At 38.6% G+C, this 20,050-nt stretch overlaps 4 protein-coding genes across 4 annotated transcripts; 3 read left to right on the forward strand and 1 right to left on the reverse strand.

Annotated features, from left to right (window-relative positions):
- Window positions 1-3,851: 3,851 nt before the first annotated feature.
- Window positions 3,852-6,675, reverse strand: LOC141640135 (uncharacterized). The gene is made up of 4 exons (XM_074449026.1): window positions 6,607-6,675; window positions 5,299-6,507; window positions 4,580-4,925; window positions 3,852-4,492 (listed from the first exon to the last, which is right to left on the reverse strand). Exons 1-4 carry the CDS (start codon window positions 6,673-6,675, stop codon window positions 3,852-3,854), a joined length of 2,265 nt encoding a protein of 754 aa, XP_074305127.1.
- A 7,255-nt stretch (window positions 6,676-13,930) lies between these two features.
- On the forward strand, window positions 13,931-14,891 carry LOC141640136 (uncharacterized). Its single transcript, XM_074449027.1, has 2 exons — window positions 13,931-14,238; window positions 14,357-14,891. The coding sequence occupies exons 1-2, from the start codon at window positions 13,931-13,933 to the stop codon at window positions 14,889-14,891; spliced, it is 843 nt and encodes a 280-aa protein (XP_074305128.1).
- Window positions 14,892-15,144: 253 nt separating this feature from the next.
- On the forward strand, window positions 15,145-15,546 carry LOC141640137 (uncharacterized). The gene has a single exon (XM_074449028.1). It carries the CDS (start codon window positions 15,145-15,147, stop codon window positions 15,544-15,546), a length of 402 nt encoding a protein of 133 aa, XP_074305129.1.
- Window positions 15,547-18,193: 2,647 nt separating this feature from the next.
- LOC141640138 (uncharacterized) lies at window positions 18,194-18,592 on the forward strand. The gene has a single exon (XM_074449029.1). It carries the CDS (start codon window positions 18,194-18,196, stop codon window positions 18,590-18,592), a length of 399 nt encoding a protein of 132 aa, XP_074305130.1.
- The last annotated feature ends 1,458 nt before the right edge of the window (window positions 18,593-20,050 follow it).

Below are 20,050 nucleotides of genomic sequence, written 5' to 3' on the forward strand. Positions count from 1 at the left end.
GTCGCCCGTTTAAATTACTAATTTACCCTTATATAATTAACCCCCTTACCAAATTACCCCTCACCAATTAACACCCTAATACTAGATCAGTCAATGAGGTCCACATTTCATTTCCCCTGCTTCTCCGCCGGAATTCGAAAATTGCGCAGCCACTTGACGGCGGCGGTAACGACGACGACAAAAACAACAGTTAAGACATTAACAACTACAGAACAACAGTTAAGGTAAATTATTCTATTTAGTTTTCAATTCATTTATTTGAATTGTCTTAATAGGTATAGAATCAATGAAATATTGGGTAATTCTATTGTAATTTCTGGAAAATTGGTCGTATTCTTGGTAATTCAATATGTAAAATTTCTTTTATTCTGGAAATTTGGTTTCAATCGACTTACTGTTTAGTTGTGGAGTGTTGAGTCTCGTTTCACTGAAGGGGATGTGAGTCGGGGTGTTCGGCCGTCGTGGCAATGTCGTGGTTATTGCACGACATAGGGGTGGGGATATCGTGGTTGTCGCACGACAAAGTGGCGAGCATGACGTGTTGCTCACACGATGAAGTAGGGGCGAGTTCGAGTTCACTGCGCGACATGTCCGTGGATTGCTTGTGTTGACCACACGACTTGTCCGCGGTTATGTTGTGTAAGTAGCACGGCGTACCTTGCATCTTCTTCTGCCAAGCTCTTTGTACTGTCATTTTTGCTTGTAATATGGCCGTAGCTGCTGTACTTCTTGATTGTACTATGGTTGTAGCTCTTGTAGTATCTTTTTATTCATGATAATTGAATGAAGCTTTTGTGTACTCAAATTGCTTGAATTGAGTGATCTTGGCTCTGATATAGATTTTACTTTGTTTTCTATTAGTATGATGATATGATGATGCGTGTTTAGCTACTTACAAATGGAGAAGTAAAAAATGGGTCTATGATGATGGTGAATAAGTATAAAAACTAAAGTGTTAGTGGGGTACAACTGTAAAGTGTACCACTGTCCTACGAAAAGTAAAGTAGGGAGTACTTGTTTTCACTTTTATTTTTTTTACATTTTTTTATTATTAATTATATGCAATTGGTCTCCCTTGTGACGGGTTACCATTTGTGGCGGATATTTTGTGAGATAAAATGGTAACAAAATGGGTTAGTGGAGAAAGGGAACCACATAAATAGTGTTGCAGAGAGAGAAAAAGTGGGTACTTTGTGAGGTAAAATGGTATCCGTCACTCAAGAGTGACGGATATGTGCCGTCACAAACAAGAATGTGTGAATTACATGTGATAATTCACAAATACTCTTGCTTTAAATTGCACTGTCCGTCTAAAGTTTAAACATGTCAAATATCACCATATGAGTATTAGTATATATGACAAATGTTTTACCTTTTTAAGTGTATTATTCTTTTGTTCTATTGCACTAGTGTCATTTAATTATTCTTTTCTATGTTTATAGTTTCATTTTAATATTTATTTGTATTGTATTATTTATTTAAAATAGTTTTGTTTTCTTGAAAATTTTGTAGATGGAAAGGGATCGCAGATCTAGACTTCGTGCCTCGAATCGTCATCAGGGTAAAATACCACGTGTTACTATTAGGGTGGGATCGATTTCTAGCGCTACTACACCCATGACAGAGGCTCCAACTACGCATAATAATGTTGATTCATACCTAACTGACTCCTCTGAGGCTGAGGCGGAGTTTGAGCAGGAGTTGACTAGATCTACTAGTGAGGACACCAGGGAACATGATGACTTTGAGGTACTACGAGTGAGGCGAGGGAAAAAGGGTAAGTTCGAATCATTTTTGGAGGGGTCAAGTAGCTCAGTCCAGCACAAAAGGAATGTCAGGGTGAGAAAGAACGATACATCATGGATATTGAAAGATGCAGCACCTGGAGGCCCTTTCGAGGTTGACGTGATCCCTAGCTTTGGGGGGCACGTCGCTTACGAGTTGTGGACCTGCCCCCAGTCTGAGCGTAAGTTATTGACAAAATATACGAGGGAGCGTGCCTTGGCCGATTTGAGGGATTGGGAGATGTCTAACCGAGTTTTGAAGATGGTGGAGGAATCTGGATTTAGTCATTTGAGAGATATCATGTTGAAGAATATTAACATGCCTCTTTTATGTGCATTTGTTGAAAGGTGGCAGCCGGACACAAACACCTTTCATATGCCGTGGGGCGAGATGACCATACTACTGCATGATGTTGAGGAGATTTTAGGCATCCCTATTGACGGTCGCGTGTGCAGTATACCTGCGGTAGATCTTGCATCACCTGTTAGAGGTATGTGTGAGCTTTTTAGTATGACAGAGGTTGAGCTAGCAAAAGCGTTTAACGCCGAAAAAGATGCCAAGATTTATAAAGGGAATTTAGTATTGACAAGAGCATTAAGGGAGTTATTGTCGGGGGAGAAGTTGGGCGCTGAGACTGAGTCACAGGCATACTTGCTGACTTTGTTGGGGAGCACTCTATTTGTGGAGAAATCAGGAGACCGAGTTCGGGCGAACATGTACCCGATGCTTAGAGATGTGGACACTATAAATGATTATGCATGGGGTGCGGGGACTTTAGCTTATATGTACCGTCAGTTGGGAATAGCTACACGGAGTGACTGTCGTGATTTGTGTGGTTGTCTTACATTGTTACAATGTTGGATATTTGAGTATTTTCCTCATTTTCGTCCCACCCTTTTGATGACCACTGATGCTAAACGTGATGATGTTCGAGCTAGATGTTGGAACACTATAGGGACAAAATTTACTGCTGATGTGAGTGCATTAAAGGCATATAGGAGACAGTTAGATGAAATGCAACCAGAGATGGTAACGTGGGTCCCTTATGAGAGCCCACCTGAGACTGAGCACCCTCGTAGTCTTTTTACTGGCCTGCTTCGGTTTTTGGATATTGTAGAGCCGTACCAGCCTGACCGATGTGTTCGCCAGTTTGGATATCGCCAGGACATACCTGTTGCTATGGCCCGACCAGATAGAGCATATCGTCCAATGAAATCAGGGACATACGAGGTTGAGTTCTTAGGATCTTTAGGTGATCATCATTGGACTGAGTGGAGGGACCACCGAGTCGTACTAGATCGCGTTGCCACTGTAGCCTTCCCTCCTCACTCTTCTACGGATATGTATAAGACATGGTATAAGGCACATTCTCACCCTTACATTATGGTTGAGTCCCAACCAAGTGCTCCATTGACCACTGATAAGGCTCGTATTGTCGGCACGGTATTTTTTCTTTTATTTACTATATTATTTATAACTCTTTTTTTTTTGAGAAAATTTATTTATAACTCTTTAATTAATTATATTTTCTAAGACCCTATGTGTAATTACTTTTAAATAAGATGTATTTGTTTTGTAGGTTGGTGTCACAGTTCTTCACAGATTTTCACAATATGACTGTCTAAGAGATGAAGAAAGACACACAGATATGGACAGACTTTACACTGAGCTTGGCCCCCAGTTACGTGACTACCATGGGAAGACTAACATTGGTAAACGGAGAAACGGAGAAACAACAATGGCAGAGGACGATGATTAGTAGTATATTGTTGTCTGTTTCTTTATTGTTTTCTGTGTTTATTTGGATAAGTTGGACTAATTTATTGATTTTCGATGTTTTTGGACTACTTTATTTGGATAAGTTGGACGATGATTTTCGCTGTTTTTGTTTTCAATACTTTGGACTACTTTATTGATTTTATTACACTATTTGGATGATTTTACGCTATATTGTTACTATTTTAGTACGATGTTAACTACTATTTAACAAGCGCGATATAATATAAATAAAAATCATAATAAACAGTGGCATTCAAAATATGTTTGACAAATACAAACTAAAATCATTACTCACCCTGAAAATATCTCTCATATGACGTAGTTTGTCTCGCATACATCTGATCCCAATCATGAACACTTCCATCGCTACATCCTCGCCATAATGGATTGATTTGAGGCATAGGAGCATCACCATTAACCCGTATACGCATAAAATGTCGACCGGTATGCAACACCCACAAAATTCCATAAGGTTGTGCAACACCAGGAGCTACTCGTAAAGGTAGGTATGTGGAAGATCCATACCAATTACGCACTCCGTTATTAATCTGAGAGCTAAGGAGACATATCGTCCAATTATACATTGTAGCAAATCCAAACAAATCATAGCCAATCATCCAATGGTCATCACCACAGCCGCTATCAGACACCCAATTAATGCGTCTTTTGTCAAAATTGTACCTGTCTCCATAAATATTCAAGTATATGCGATCTTTGATTTCGTTAGACAAGGCATACCTCATTTGCTTCCAATGATTTTCGTCACCACGTAAAGCATGTGAGATGACTCGAAATCCACAATGACCGTCACCTCTCGGGTCGTAGAAGCCCCCAAAATGCTCTTCCACTGGAACAGGAATAAATCGGGCATACCGAAACGCATTTAGGTTTACCACGGTAAAACCTAGCTCTAAAGGCGCCCCACCGACTGTATGCGAAATTCAAAGCAAATTAGTTGTTTATTATGCAACAAATATTACTTTACTTAAATTCAATCGGAAGCAAAATTACATACCAGCTTCAAAGTTACTTGCAGTGTTGGACGATGATTGGAAAGTCGATGAGGAACGAGGACGCCTCCGTCGTGCATGCTCTACCCCCGATAAGTTTCGGGTAGTAGAATTTCGTGGTCGGCCCCGACGATTTTCCACCACCTCAGGCTCTAAAACATCTTCATCTTCAGGATGTAATTGTCTAAAAGCACTATCTATTATACCTCTTCTCATCGACGGGTGGGCACGACGAATTTGTTCAAACAAGTCCTCGAGCACATCATCATCAGTACTTCGCCTATGGGTCGATTCAGTATAAACTAGTGTACTCCAAAACATGTGCAGATCATCTACGTGAACCTTTCCCTTCTGGACAAATAAAGTATGAAGCCGGCAAGCACATAATAACCCGTGTGTGCTCCGAATAACACACCCGCATCTCTCATACAATCCTATACCTAATTTTTCGCCACGATAAAACTCATTTTGCATAGATATGATGGCGTTAATCGATACTCTCCCCCTCAACAAAGAAAATAAAGTGCCATAATTAACATGTGAAACAACCTGTCTACTAAGGGATGCCTCCAGGGATTTCCTAATCTCACAATGTTGCCCCTCAATCATCGCATGAGCCCGTTTCCACATACTATCTAATGCAAGAGTCGAACTTCCAAACCAATCTTTTAGGGTAGCGTGGTGACTCAACCACGGACGTAGCGGTATTGCCAAAATGATAGACCTTGTTACTGTAACACTTAGCAAACTTTGTGACATGATCAGTCATCCATGTATCCTCCAAATAACTAATCAAAGAAGGCCTATTCGAAAACTTGGTTTTCAATTCTTCCCATTCTCTAAAACAACTCTCCTCGTCATTTGCTTCGATAACCTTGCGCCACCTTCCATAAGTTAACATTTGCCCAAAATCTCCATTATAAAGGTTAGTAGCTTTTGTCTCCACAGCATTATAAATGTGAAAAGTACACAACAAATGATGGGAGTTTGGAAAAACCTTCGGGATAGCAGCAATTAAACCCCTCTCATGATCAGTCACAATAACATTAGGGACGACATTATCATTCATCATTGCCTGTAACCTCTCTAAAACCCACATATAATTCTCAGTCTTCTCTTTTCGAACTAAGGCATATGCAATGAGAAAATTTTTCCCCACAGGTGTGACACCAATGATTTCAACTAATATTGCCCCATATTGATTAGTCTTGTAAGTTGAATCAATAAGAACAACATATGGCCAAGCATGTAACATTTTTAAAGCATCGGGATGAGCCATAAAAATGTGTGTAAGACGATTACCTGTTTCATCATCTCTTATGATATGTTGTATGTACATGTGATATGAGGCTAAATACAACATATGTTGTGCACGATTTCTCCCTCCTCTTTCCTCCTTGCTCAGTCTAGCATTGTGGTTATAAATTTGTTTCATGACCGGCATAGGTTGATTAGGATACTTGATCCCAAATCCGAGTCTAACCTTCGCGGGTTTCACTTGTGAATCTCGTTGCTCTTTAAGGAATTTCTTCTGTTCGTCCGAAAAAGCTGTCATACGTCTATGACCATCAAGATACTTCTCAAGTTTGTGATTGTGATGTCCCCGAACTGGAAGTATTGTCCAATTACCCTCACTTCCCTTTGTTACCTTAATGAGAAAAGGACAACGACAACGTTTCGTGGTAGTGTTTTTTTTCGAACCGCTGTTTGCACTTGTCATTTTCACATTACGTGTACCGCCTCTGTCACACCGAATATAATTATATGAGAGGGTACGATCATCACCTGGATGATAGCTTGACTTAACAATATTAAAATGATTTTGTTGCGCCATCTTAAGACAGTAATTAAAAGCCTCCTCAAATGATGTAAACGGAAGTCGATATGTAAACTTGTCTGAATAATCAATGCCGTCTCCGTCTTCCAATACATCCTAGGAAAATAAAAAAAGATTAAATAAAGTTAAAAAAATAAAGAAATAATATAATGAAACGAACGGAACTAGGGTTTCATGTAAAGTAAACGACATAACCACGGCCGGATCGTGTAACTCAAACGCCACCACCATGGTCTGCTCATGGCGAACACATGATACTACCATGGTAAGATCATGTCGATCGCACGACACCACCATGGTCAGATCATGTGGTTCACACGACACCCCCACGGTCCGGTCATGGCGATCACACGACACCACCATGGTCAGATCATGTGGTTCACACGACACCCCCCACGGTCCAACACGAAACGCTAACATACACGACTCCGATCACCGGAGATTCGCGGGTCCGACAACCAGGTCCGTTCAAATTCAGTCCAAGAGTCTAACTAAAGTCTAGAAATTTTACGTCCTCTATAGTCGATCCGTATATACCATAGATTTGCTAAGGAAGTACAGAAATTAAAAGAAGTATACGATCGTATCGATTGATTTACCTCGTTTATTGCTTGTGAATTTCCGTTATTCATGATTGGAATTTAGTTATTAAGTTTGGAGGCATAAAGAGGAGATATATTAAGGAAGTCAAAGATGGGATAAATAAGGGTATAGTTGGAAAGTCAATGTCAAATTCGGGCGACACTAAGTAAAACACGGGCGACAAAAAGCAGCTCCCATAATTAAATCATACATAATAATAATTACGATAAACGGATTATAATAATTAATATTACAAGAATTACAAAGTTTGTTTGATCTACGTCAAAAGCACGCTCAAAGACGAAATTTTGAAGAAGAAAATAAAAGGAAAATACAATGGAATTATAATATGAAAATATGTCAGGTTAGAGGTGATAATACGGATAATAGTTGATTCAAACCGTAATTAGGAGCTACGTCAAAGCGAGAAAGAGTTCAGAGACAGAAACCAGCCCAGAACAGGCGCAGCGTCTGCTGCGTCCTCTGGAAGAGGCGCAGCACTTCCTGCGTCTTTTCTAGAGCTGGACTCTGGCTGTGAAGTCAGAACCGCGGGTTGTTAATGTTTCTTAGTTATTTAATGTCAATTATTAGTATATAACTCGAGTAGAAGTGATTTAATCATATTACATGCTTATGGAACCGTCATAAAGCGATAAAAGACGAACGAAACATTACAAGTTATGGTTATTCTACGATGTCGGAATTGATTTATATACAAAACTTGAATTAAAGACGGTTGAAAACGAAAGAAAAAAATATATGAAAAATAAAGAGAAATATATACAAAAATAAAGAGAAATATATTCGAGTTTGAATTTGTGATGAAAACCCGCAAATATTATTTATAAGGGATTTAAGCTGAAAAAGGTTGAAAAAGATTTATAAAAATTAACTTGAAAATTATTAGGTGAAATAAGGGAAAGAACGAAGAAAGAAAAATAAAAGGCGAAAGGAACAAAAACCCGAGGAAGAAGAAGAAGTGCAGCAACTGAAGGCAGCCTCTGGAAGAGGCGCAGCAGATGCTGCGGCCTTTCCAGAAGGCGCATGAGTTGATGCGATTCTTCCCCACGTCATTTCTATGCTGTTTCCGTCAAAGGGTTTTAAAAAGTGATTAAAAAAACGGTTTTGAGCATGCTTATGACATAAATTCTTACATTAATTATAATACAGAAAATAAATACAGAATTAAGATGAGATATTCCACCCTCAGACTTACATGTTAGCGTCGCGAGATTTAACTAAATCGGTTTTTAGTGGTAACTCGACTCGATCTATGCAAATATGAAAGTGCCCTTGAAAAAGGATTTAAAACAAATAGATTTAATTGATTGTGTAGTGGTCAAATTGGTCGGTCATGCAAACATGACTGGTATTCAGAATGATCTGAGCTTACGTGGTCGATTGATCAAGCACGTAGACGTCGAAAAGCAAGAGCGTGGTCTTAGAATGCAAAGGGAGAAGAGAAGGGCAGACACTTGCGTGAAAAATATGTGAGGCGAAGGCCTCTATTTATACTAATCACGAGGGGTAGGGTTTTAGGAAAGGGATATGGAAGGAAATATCCGGAAATAACCGACTTAGGTTGAAACACGGAAACTTGGACAAAAAGAAATCCTTGAGAAAATGCACAGCAGGTGTTGCGACCCTTGGAAGAGGCGCAGCACTTACTGCGTCCTTTCTCGGGTAGTATTCTTCTGCGCAAGAAAACTCGTTTGACAACGCGTAGTATTTTAGGCATAACTTTCTCTACAAGACTCGAATTAAGGTGATTTCGGTGGCCTTGGAAATAAAAGAGAAAGATCTAGAACTTTCTGTGAATAGGCCAGATCCAAAAAAGTCGTTATCACCTCGTAAAACGGGCCTAAATGTCGGGTTGTCATTTTAGCTAAATGAAATGCACATTTTGCAATGTAAACCTTAAGTTTAGCCCAAAGAAGTGACATGGGACTCAAAATGAGATATACGCATAACATTTTATGACATCCTAACCTTAACTAGACATGCGCATTGCTTTTTTGACTCGGGATTTGACGGTTTTAGGAAATGAAGACGATTTTTAACCCGTACTCCAAATGTACTATAATTACTGCCAAAACGACCGTAATGACACTTAGATAACAACCATGGGGTAGACAGAAGTGTATGAGTTACCGTTTATTTACCGATTTACAAAACTTCATAAAATCGCGACATATGCTAAACATGCGGCCCAATCATCACTGAGTGTTTGGCGGGAGGTGTATAAACGAGGTGTCTACATTGTTCTATCTTTCAACTTTTCAACTGAAAAGTTTTAAGTGGATTTCGCATATACCTTGACAATTATCTTATATCTTGGAAGATAAAAAAGCAAAAAACTATAAGACATCATGTGAGACTATTTGCAGATATCATCACAAAACCACCAGTCGCTTCTAGGGATGTCGGCGGGACGGGTAAAAGGGAGTACTGCCCTGCACCCGTCCCAGTTGGAGTGAGTACAGGTAGAGCTTTCGCGGGTGGTAGGGCGGGTACGGGTACAAAAATTTCACCCGCCGTGGGTGATTAGGCGGGGATGGGTTTTACGTTATACCCACCTAATACCCGCCAATTATTTAAAAATATATATTTGATCATAACGTTTTATAATACTCTTTACTAACTTATATAGAAAATCTTAAACTAGAAATATAAAAATATAAATTTGAGTAAATTCATACTGATTAAACTACATTTTATTAAGAAAAAAGGCATCGAAAAAATTATGATATATATGGTTGATGGGTATATGGGGCGGGTACGGGTCTATATTTCCATTCGGCGGGGCGGGTCCGGGTACGGAAAATTGTACCCGCCATGGATGGTGGGACGGGTACGGGTATGAGAATTACTTGGCGGGTACGGGCACGGGGTAGCCTATATCCACCATCGCTCCGCCCCAATGCTATACCTAGGTGCTCCACAACATCATTTTTTTTATTCAAGCTTCGTTATCACTCTAAGTTAGAAGTAACTCTCACAACCACATGGATTCGGCCATCCGAAAATCATAGATATTGAGTATGGGATGAAGGTAAGTGTCGGGTAGAAAACTTCTACAACTAGTTAGTAAAAGATTATAATTTGATTATTTGAAAGACTGTTATTTGATTCGCATTCATTGTTTCTACTATGAAAGATATTTCTAATTTGATTAACTGTTTTTACTTTGAGAACCTACTTTATAATCTTTGGGTTATTTCTTTCTTCTTTTCTCTACAAATTTAATTTATATAGAAGTTTAAAGCTTCATACCTTTGACCCGATGGCGTATTTCGCATTCTCTATATCCCCAACCCAAATTTTTTCTTACTTTTTTTTCCTTCTTAATAATCACGTAATACAAACATGAATAAGTTATGCTAGAACATAATTTTGTTGTAAAAATAGGCGAATGAGGAAAAGAGGTGAGAGATTTTAAGAGAAGATGGAGAAGGGAGGAAGTGTGGAGAGAAGGGTATTTTGTGAAATTTTTTTGGCGAGATTGGTTATTCATAGGAAGCTGATACGGATATACATTGAGTATGAGATTTCCCATACACAATCAATAATAGCGCGACATGTGGCGAATTCAAGTTAGTCTTTATTAATTAGTTTAGGGTTAATTTTGTAATTCAATATATGTAGTTAACAAGTTAACTACATGTAGGTAACATTATTGATGGAAGTTTTTTAGTTGTTTGGAACCTTTAAATTCGTTTAATTAAGTAATTTTATGCTATTTGCATGTAGACACGTAACCAATTAAGTAAGGGGTATCAGCACGTCTACTTACCGATTACATTTCATTATATTCAAAATCTTAATTAGGCTATGATGTTTAATCCGATTTTATTTTTGTAAATTTCCTTATTAACATATTTTCTAAGCTTAATTTAAGGAATGATATATTCAATTATTTAAGAAATCTTTTTTGATATTGTTTAAAGAGGATATTTAGGAAAGCAAATGTGAAAACTTTCCAACTTATTCTTTTAATTTATTCTTAAATTATAGAAAATCCGATTTTAATAATATATTTATGCTCACTATAAATTTTATCTTCATATATTTAGTAAATCTAATTGAATGTGATAAATTTTCGTTCTTAATTGAATAAATTCAAATTGAATTTAGTATTAGTTATAATTGTTTTACTAATCCGTTTTTATTAGATACTAGGTAGAATCCCGCGCTTCGCGCGGGCTGTTTAAATATTTTATTATTATAATTTAAGGAAAACAATATAATTGATATATGACATTTAAGATTTTTTTTATAAATAGAAATAGATTAATCTTTTTCCAATCTTAGATTTTTTAAGTTTTAATTCAAAGTTTTAAAATAAAATACATACAGTTTTAATTATAAGTAATAGGTCATAGTTAATTATGCATGATCAATGTTTTATAAATAATTATACACAAAATCAATTTGAGAATAATAATTAAAAAATAAATATCTTTTTTTCTCATGTATTTAATTATGTAAATGTATAATATCATTATTTTTGTAGTGAATATTCATACGAATGTCATGCCACGGGGCATATACATTCTCGTTACTTTATTGTCTATACCCACTTATACTCATGATATGTATTTCGATTTGGAATGTACATAAACTTTTGCAACATAATTTGTTATTGTTAAAAAATACATGTCATAGAAAAAAAATTCAATGGTTTTGTTACGTCGAATTTCTTCTGCTCTTTACCATATACATGGTGTAGATTTTAGTATGTAACATTTGAATAATTAATATTATATTAATTAAAATAAATGTATTCGAATAATGCTACAATCAACATTAAGTACTTAATTTAGATCATTTTGTGATACGTTATTTTCCAAATCAATTAATATTTGTTCAAGAGGCTGTGAATATTATTTTATGCACTTTTTTTTTTACAAATAACGTATGGTGCTTATGTATCAAATATATAGGGTCCAAACTCAACTTATTCATATATTATTTTTGCGTCTTACATGTGCTATGTATCAAACATATTTATAAAAACTTTCATGTTTTGATTTTTGACAACTATAAATAATGATGTTTAAAATTTTCCATATAAATAAATTAGATTGAACTTTCTCAAATATAATTTTTTGAGGTTTACCTTTAAAGTATTTTAAAATACAACAATTAAAATATTTAATAAAAATGCACTCGCTATCACTGTGTAAATACTTGCTCGTTATCACATTTTTTAAATACTCTTAAAATCTTATATGTATTTAATTTGTCGCAATATAGTTTGCTCATTTGCAAATTATAGAAAATTATCTCTAGGTCTAAGTTTTCAGTTCGTATAACGGATTTGTTTTAAAATTGGTTTTCATTATCGATGGATCTAGTGGTCTAAGTTTTATGGTATTTAGTTTCTAAAAATGGTTTCTTACTTGAACATAAAACATTGTGATAAACGTAATGATTTACGTTTCTTACTCACCTAAATCACCTATATATATCAATGTATTTTAATTCATATAACGGAAAGTATACTCAATTGAAAGCTTTTGCAATAAACGTACTGATTTACGTTGTAGGGTTTTTTTTTTATCAAAACCATTTTTTAAAAAAATATAGAATCAAATAACCTTTTATTGGGCCTGATATTTCCACGCCTACCCTGGCCTGATGATCAGGGTAAGGCCGTCAGGAAAAGTTCAAATTTGGTACCAGATGACTGAGCCTAGACCCCTGCACCGTCTTCATGATTAAGTCCAACCCTGGCCTGACAATCAGAACAGAAATGTCAGGACAGCTCAAGACCGGCACCAGGCAAAAGAGGACAACGGTCAAGAAGGAATATATTGTTTGACCGGGTCAAAGATGATTATGAAGAATATTTCAGCATTATTACACCAATTAAGAGAGCAATTAAGGAGAAGATTATATCAAATCATCGAGCATTTATCCGGTTATTAAAGAGCATTGAAGGTGCAATTAATGGCGTCATAAAGAGGAAATATCACGCCTTAATTGTAGATATGATTCAGCTATAAGAAGATTACTATACAAGGAGGAGCCAAGGAACATTCCAGGAGATATTCAACTACGTTTCAAGCAAGAACATCACAATAGTTAGGAAAAATACTCTAAATTGTACCAGCTATACAATAATTCTCCATAATACTTAGTGAAGTCCTCTCCTGGCTTGGTGCCCGTGGTTTTTTCCCATTCAAGGGTTTTCTACGTATAAATTCTGTTGTCACTTTTTACTTTATTTGTTTTACTTTACGCATATACTAGCCTATCCTGCAATCGTAGTCCAGATAATCGAGATAGTTAACCCTACAATTACTCTACCCTGACCTGATTCAGCCTTGCGCAGAATCCACACAAAACAATTGGCGCCCACCGTGGGGCATCTAGCTCATTAAAATCTTCTTTCCTTTCCACAAAAAAAAAAAAAAAAACCTTTTTTCCCTCTCACAAAAAAAAAATTTAAAAAAAAAAAAGAAATTAACAAAAAATGGCACAACCCACTGTGGAAGAGCAAATGAATACTGCCCTACAACAATTGGCAGAAATGGAGAACCTAAAAAAAAAAAAAAAGTGGCTCAGAGTGAGGCTGAAATTTTACAGCTGAAAGAATATGAGTCAGCCCTGAAACAGAAGTTGGAAAAAACTCAGGGATCAGGCTCCAAAATTCAGCCAGGATCTCCGTTCTCATCAATCATTAAACATTTTGATTTTCAAATTTTAGGAGCCCTAGTGTCAAGAAAGTGATCAATATAGATAATGAAGACACTCCCAAGGATGATGGAGAAAAGCCTGATGAGACAGGAGAAGCAATCATGATGGTGATGGTCCAAGAGATCAAGAAGCTCCATGAAATATTCGAAAAAATATACCTGGAGCGCCCATCACCATGAAAGAGGCTGCACCTGATAATTATGCTGATTCGCCCTTTGTGGATGAAATAGCAAAGATGGATCTCCCCAAGAAATTTATGGTTCCCTCCATGAGGACTTATGATGGAACATCAGATCCGCAAAATCATGTGGCCTTTTATAAACAAAAAATGTTGGCTGCATCAATTCCAAGCGAGTATAGGCAGGTCTGCATATGCAAAGGATTTGGAACAACCCTAACCGGTCCTGCGCTGCAATGGTACATTAACCTGCCCAATGGAAGTATCAAGTCCTTTACTGACCTGATCAACACCTTTAACCAGAAGTTTGCGAGCAGCAGGGAATTGGAGAAGCGTTCCAGTGACCTATACAGGATTACCCAGAAGTCAGAGGAGACCTATCAGAGCTTTCCTAAACAGATTCAATAAAGAGAAGGTGTCCATTCCTAGATGTGACATTGGGACAGCAATGTAGGCATTCACACAGGGAGTATTACCCCATAGTGACCTCTATGGAGAACTCACCAAGTATCCATGCCATACCTTCGAGGATGTTCAAGCCAAGACGCTTGTTTATATCAGGCTAGAAGAAGACAAGAGCTACAAGGTTGGAGCATCCAGCAATACAAAGGAGTATGAAAAGACGAACAGGAAAAGTGCAGGTTACAACAGGGGAAGCAGTCATAAGACAACCCCGTATACCAGGCCTGATCATTCAGAAGTCAACCTGACACAAAAACAGCATGGTAAGACTAAATTTTACCCACCTATTTCTGAACATAACTTCTATGTTGACATTGCAGGCCTGATCCAGCGACTTGACAACATGGGACCAGTAGTCATATGGCCCATAAAGGTGGACAACCCTAATCCAAGGAGAGACCAGACCAAATGGTGTGAATTCCACATGGATGTAGGACACCCAACAGAGGACTGTTTTACTCTCAGAAAGGAGGTAGCCTACCTATTGAAAGCTGGATATCTCAAAGACCTGATCAGAACTAAAGGTAGCCAATCTGATCAGAACATAAGCAATTAGGAGCAAAAGCAGGAGCACAATCTTCCTCCGCCGCCCCCTCTCTATGAAGTAAAGTTCATAAATGGTGGATCGAAAATTTGTGGATAAACCAGTTCAGCAGCAAAAAAAGATAGCCAAGACTCCTCAAACGAAGTAACCCTGTAAGTCTGATAATATACCACCCATCACATTCAGCGATTGTGACTTGGTGGGCATCCCTGACCTGCATTATGACGGCCTGGTGATTTCAATGCAAATTGGAACCGCCAATGTAATGAGAATTTTGATAGATGGAGGCAGCTCGGTGAACCTGATCATGATAGATGTATTCAAAGCCATGAAAATTAAAGAGAACCAAATTACTAAGAAATCCAGCGTCTTGGTAGGATTCAGCGGAGAAACAAGGAACACGTTAGGAGAAATCTATCTCCCTACCTATGGTGAAGGGGTTGCATCCTATGAGAGATTTGGGATCCTTGATTGTCTGTCCTCTTACAATGTCATTCTAGGCAGGCCATGGATCCAGAATGTTAAGGCCGTTCCCTCAACCTATCACCAGTGTGTCAAGATACTAATAGAATGGGGAATAACAACCATCAAAGGTGAGCATAAATCTGCCCAGGAATGCTACACTGAGGCCCTGAAGCCTTCCAAGGTAGGCAAGTCCCTTACATAGCAATTATCGTACCCTGTCAGGAGCACATACGTAGCACCACCAAGGATGGAAACGGATCAGGTAATCCTTGACTCTGAGTACCCTGACAGATATGTTCTATTTGGGTCTAATGCCCCTGACACTATCAGACCTGATTTAGTAAGTTTTCTGGAAAAAAAAATCTTCTTGCTTCGCTTGGTCTCACTTTTATATGACCGGAATTAGCGCCGATATTATCACCCATAGGCTCAATATTGACACATCTTTCAAGCCTGTGCAGCAAAAAAGGCGAAAATTCGCACCTGAAAGAAACCTGATCATCAATGAAGAAGTAGACAAGCTCCTGGACATGGGCATGATCAGGGAAGTTATGTATCCTGAATGGCTGGCAAACGTGGTTGTCGTACAAAAGAAGAATGGCAAATGGAGAGTCTGTGTAGATTACACTGACCTGAACAAAGCCTGCCCTAAAGATCCATTGCCGTGCCATGGTAGATGCAACGGCAGGGCACAAGATGCTAACATTCATGGATGCTTCCAGTGGATTCAACCAGATAAAGATGTACCCTGCTGACCAGGAGAGTACTGCACTCATTACTGACCGAGGCATATATTGCTACACTGTCGTGCCATTCGGTCTAAAGAATGCAGGGGCAACATACCAACGCCTAGTCAACATGATGTTTAAAGATCAGATTGGGGACATTATGGAAGTTTACATCGATGATATGGTGGTGAAGTCCAAGAATGCACAAGATCATGTGAAGCATTTGGAAGTACCATTTCAAATCTTGGAAAAATATAACATGAAGCTCAATCCTGCGAAATGCCACTTTGGAGTTTTTGCAGGGAAGTTCCTAGGCTATATGGTGATAAAACGGGGCATAGAAGCCAGTCCATAATAAATTAAAGCTATACTAGAGTTACAGTCACCCAAGTATGTGAAGGACATCCAGAAACTGTCAGGCAGGGTGGCTGCCCTGAATAGATTCATATCCAGATCTTCTGAGAGGTGTAAAACATTCTACAGACTGCTCAGGAAAAATAAACAACTCCATTGGACACCTGAACATGAAGCAGCCTTCCAGGATCTAAAGTTATACCTTTCGTCTTCGCCTTTACTGGCCAAGCCAGAAAAGGGGGAACCCCTCTCAGTATACCTATTCGTAACTGATACATCAGTAAGTGCAGTCCTAATAAAGGAACAAGAAGGTCAGCAACACCCTGTCTATTATGTAAGTAAAAGTCTACTAGATGCTGAAATGAGGTATGGTTTGCTTGAAAAATATGTCTTCGCTTTAATTATGTCATGTGCAAAGTTACGCCCCTACTTTGAATGTCACCCTATAATAGTCAGGAGTAACCTACCCATTAAATCTGTCCTACGGAAGCCTGAACTGTCAGGCAGGATGGCCAAATGGTTAGTCTAGCTTAGTACCTATGATATTACATTTGAACCCAGGACAGCAATCAAATCACAGGCCTTAGCAGACTTTGTGGCTGATTTCAGCCCTAACCTAGAATCAAACTTGACCAAGGAGGTTAACCAGTTAGAAAATAAAGCGTCAGACCAAGAATGGACCATGTTCATAGATGGGGCATCCAATACACGGGGTACAGGGCTAGGGTTAGTGCTAATATCGCCACAAGGGGACATAATAGCCCAGGTTTTGAGTTGTGAATTCAAGGCTACCAACAATGAAGCAGAGTATGAAGCCCTCATAGCAGGACTCAAGGTATGTCTAGACCTCGGTGTTCAAAACTTAAAGGTAAAAACTGATTCTCTTTTAATTGCCAATCAAATAAAAGGGATTTATACAGCAAAGGATGAGAAAATGATTTTATACTTGGAGTATGCTAAAAAACTTTGCGATAAATTTCATTCGTTTGATATTGAACAAATACCAAGAGACCTAAATACCCAGGCTGACACTCTAGCCAACCTTGGTTCAAATTTCACTCCTGCTATTTTTGATTAAGTACCTATAGTCCATTAATTGAACCTACTATTAGCAAGCCTGAATAAGTGAATTCTGTCAATACTGACAAAGATTCATGGACTAAACCTTATTATGATTGGTTCCTGCAAGACATATTACCTCAGGACAGGCATGAGGCCAGAGCCTTTAAAATCAGAGCTTCTACTTATTCCATCATCAATAACACTTTGTTTAAAAGATCTCAGGCTGGACCATATTTGAGGTGCCTCGAACCATACGAAGCCAAGCAGGTAATCTAAGAGATACATGATGGATATTGTGGCAATCACAAAGGTGGCAGAAGCCTGGCAAGCAAGATACTCAGGACTGGCTATTACTGGCCAACCCTGAGGGCTGACTGTCTGGAATACTCTTCAAAATGTGAAGCATGTCAAATACATGCTCCAATTATTTACCAACCATCTGAATTACTACATTCAATCTCTACACCCTCGCCATTCATGAAATGGGGCATGGACATAGTAGGAAAGTTACCTGTAGCTCCAGGCCATAAAGTATTCATGCTAGCCATGACTGACTACTTCTCCAAATGGATAGAAGCCGATTCATTCAAGTAGCTCACTGAGAAGGAAGTAATATCCTTTATCAGAAAGAATATCATTTGCAAGTATGGAGTTCCTTCAAAAATAGTGTGTGATAATGGCAAACAGTTCGTTGGAAAGAAGACTATGGCCTTTTGTGCTGAATGGAATATCAACCTGGTAACGTCAACCCCTGGTTATCCAAAAGCAAATGGCCAGGCTGAATCGAGTAACAAAATAGTCATCAATTGCCTGAAAAAGAAGCTGAAGAGAAAACGGGGCAGATGGGCAGAAGAGCTCCCATTAATGTTATGGGCAGACAGGACAACTCCAAAAACCTCAACTGGCCAGACACCTTATTCTTTGGTGTATGGCTGCGAAGCAGTTATCCCTGCAGAAATCTGCGTACCAACCTCAAGATACAGCCTGAATAGTATAGAAACAAATGACAGCCTGCTGCAAGACAGCCTGGTCCTAACAGAAGAATTGAGAGATGCTGCCAAAATCAGGATAGCATCATATCAACAAGCAGTAGCGAGAAGTTAAAATAAAAATCTCAAAGCTAGAGTTTTCAGGGAAGGGGACCTTGTCCTACGAAAATTATTCCCAAACAAAAAAGAGAAATCAGCAGGCAAGCTAGCCCCTATATGGGAAGGCACCTATTTAATTGACTCAATCGTCGGACAAGGAGCATACATGCTCCAAACCCTAGATGGAGAAATGATTGCAAGGTCTTGGAATGTAACACATTTGAAATTATTTCATGTATAGAATCTTAGAATAAAACAACCTTGTCCTGTCCTGACCAGGTAAATCCAGTACCTCTATTGACGTGTTTTATCCTGCATACTTTGCTTACCTGTCTTATACATTCTATGTGTATCTTGTATGTAAAACTTGGATGTTCAACCCTGATATGATATACGCATCTCAAAACATAATATTGGAATCCTGAAAAATTATACATGATTTGTTGTTACATGAATAAACCATCAGGATTGAGGGCTACTCTATTATATTTCAGCTTTATTTTTTGTTCAAGTATTTTTTAAAAAATGTTTTGCACCCTGTCGTGCCTAACGTATTTGGTAACCAACACCAGATACGGTAAATACAGGACCAATCAGACATGAAATAATTGTTTGACCTAACTATTTACCGCACACCTCTACAACGGCGGGACGCAGCAATATGACGGGTAAGAAGGTGAGAGATCCTGATGACACGTCTGAAAGCCCTCTAGATAGGCCGAATACCAAGCCCTCCAAACAGGCAGGGGACATAAACCCTCTAGACAGGCCGACTTCCCACCCACTTCAAACATGACAGAGTTCAAACTGCACATGGTTTAAAGAAAGCAGATTAACAAGCCTGAAGAAAACAGGTTAACAGGACTAAAAAAGGAAGCCTGAAAGGCGAACTTTATACTAAAAAAAGGCCTTACCCCCTGGGGTAAAGGCAGCAAAATATTTATCCTGTCAGGGATGACCTTCCTGACCAGGACCACCAAAGTATCAAATTGTTTTTCCAGGGACATCCCCCCTGAATGGGCCAAAAACCAGATAAACATTATTTAAAAACTATTGCTCTCCCTTGGAAGCGGCGTCAACAGCATCACCCTTAGCATCTTCGACATCCTCAGCATCCTATTCCTCAGGAGAATCAACCTTCTGATCCTCACCAAGATTGTGCAGGTCAGGATACCTAGCAGCAGCAATAGCCATCTCCGCTTCAGGGTTTCAATTAGCCCTGGCTTCCACAGGTTCAGACATAGCAGCAGCCTTGCCCTTAATAAAGAAATAGAATGCAGCATCATCTAGTTTTCCTTCTAAATCATCTCTCTCAAGACAGAGCTCCTCATTCCTGTTCAGCGCCTCCTGCAACAACTGCTTGCTGGACCCAGCCTCAACCTTGGCAGCATCACGTTCAGCGTGCACCCTTTGCAAATCAGCCTTAGCAGCAACCAGGTCAGCTTGGGCAAAGGAAATATGAGACTTCAGCTTA

This window comes from Silene latifolia, unplaced genomic scaffold, assembly GCF_048544455.1.
Source record: "Silene latifolia isolate original U9 population unplaced genomic scaffold, ASM4854445v1 scaffold_73, whole genome shotgun sequence".
In the NCBI taxonomy this organism is placed as follows: Eukaryota; Viridiplantae; Streptophyta; class Magnoliopsida; order Caryophyllales; family Caryophyllaceae; genus Silene; species Silene latifolia.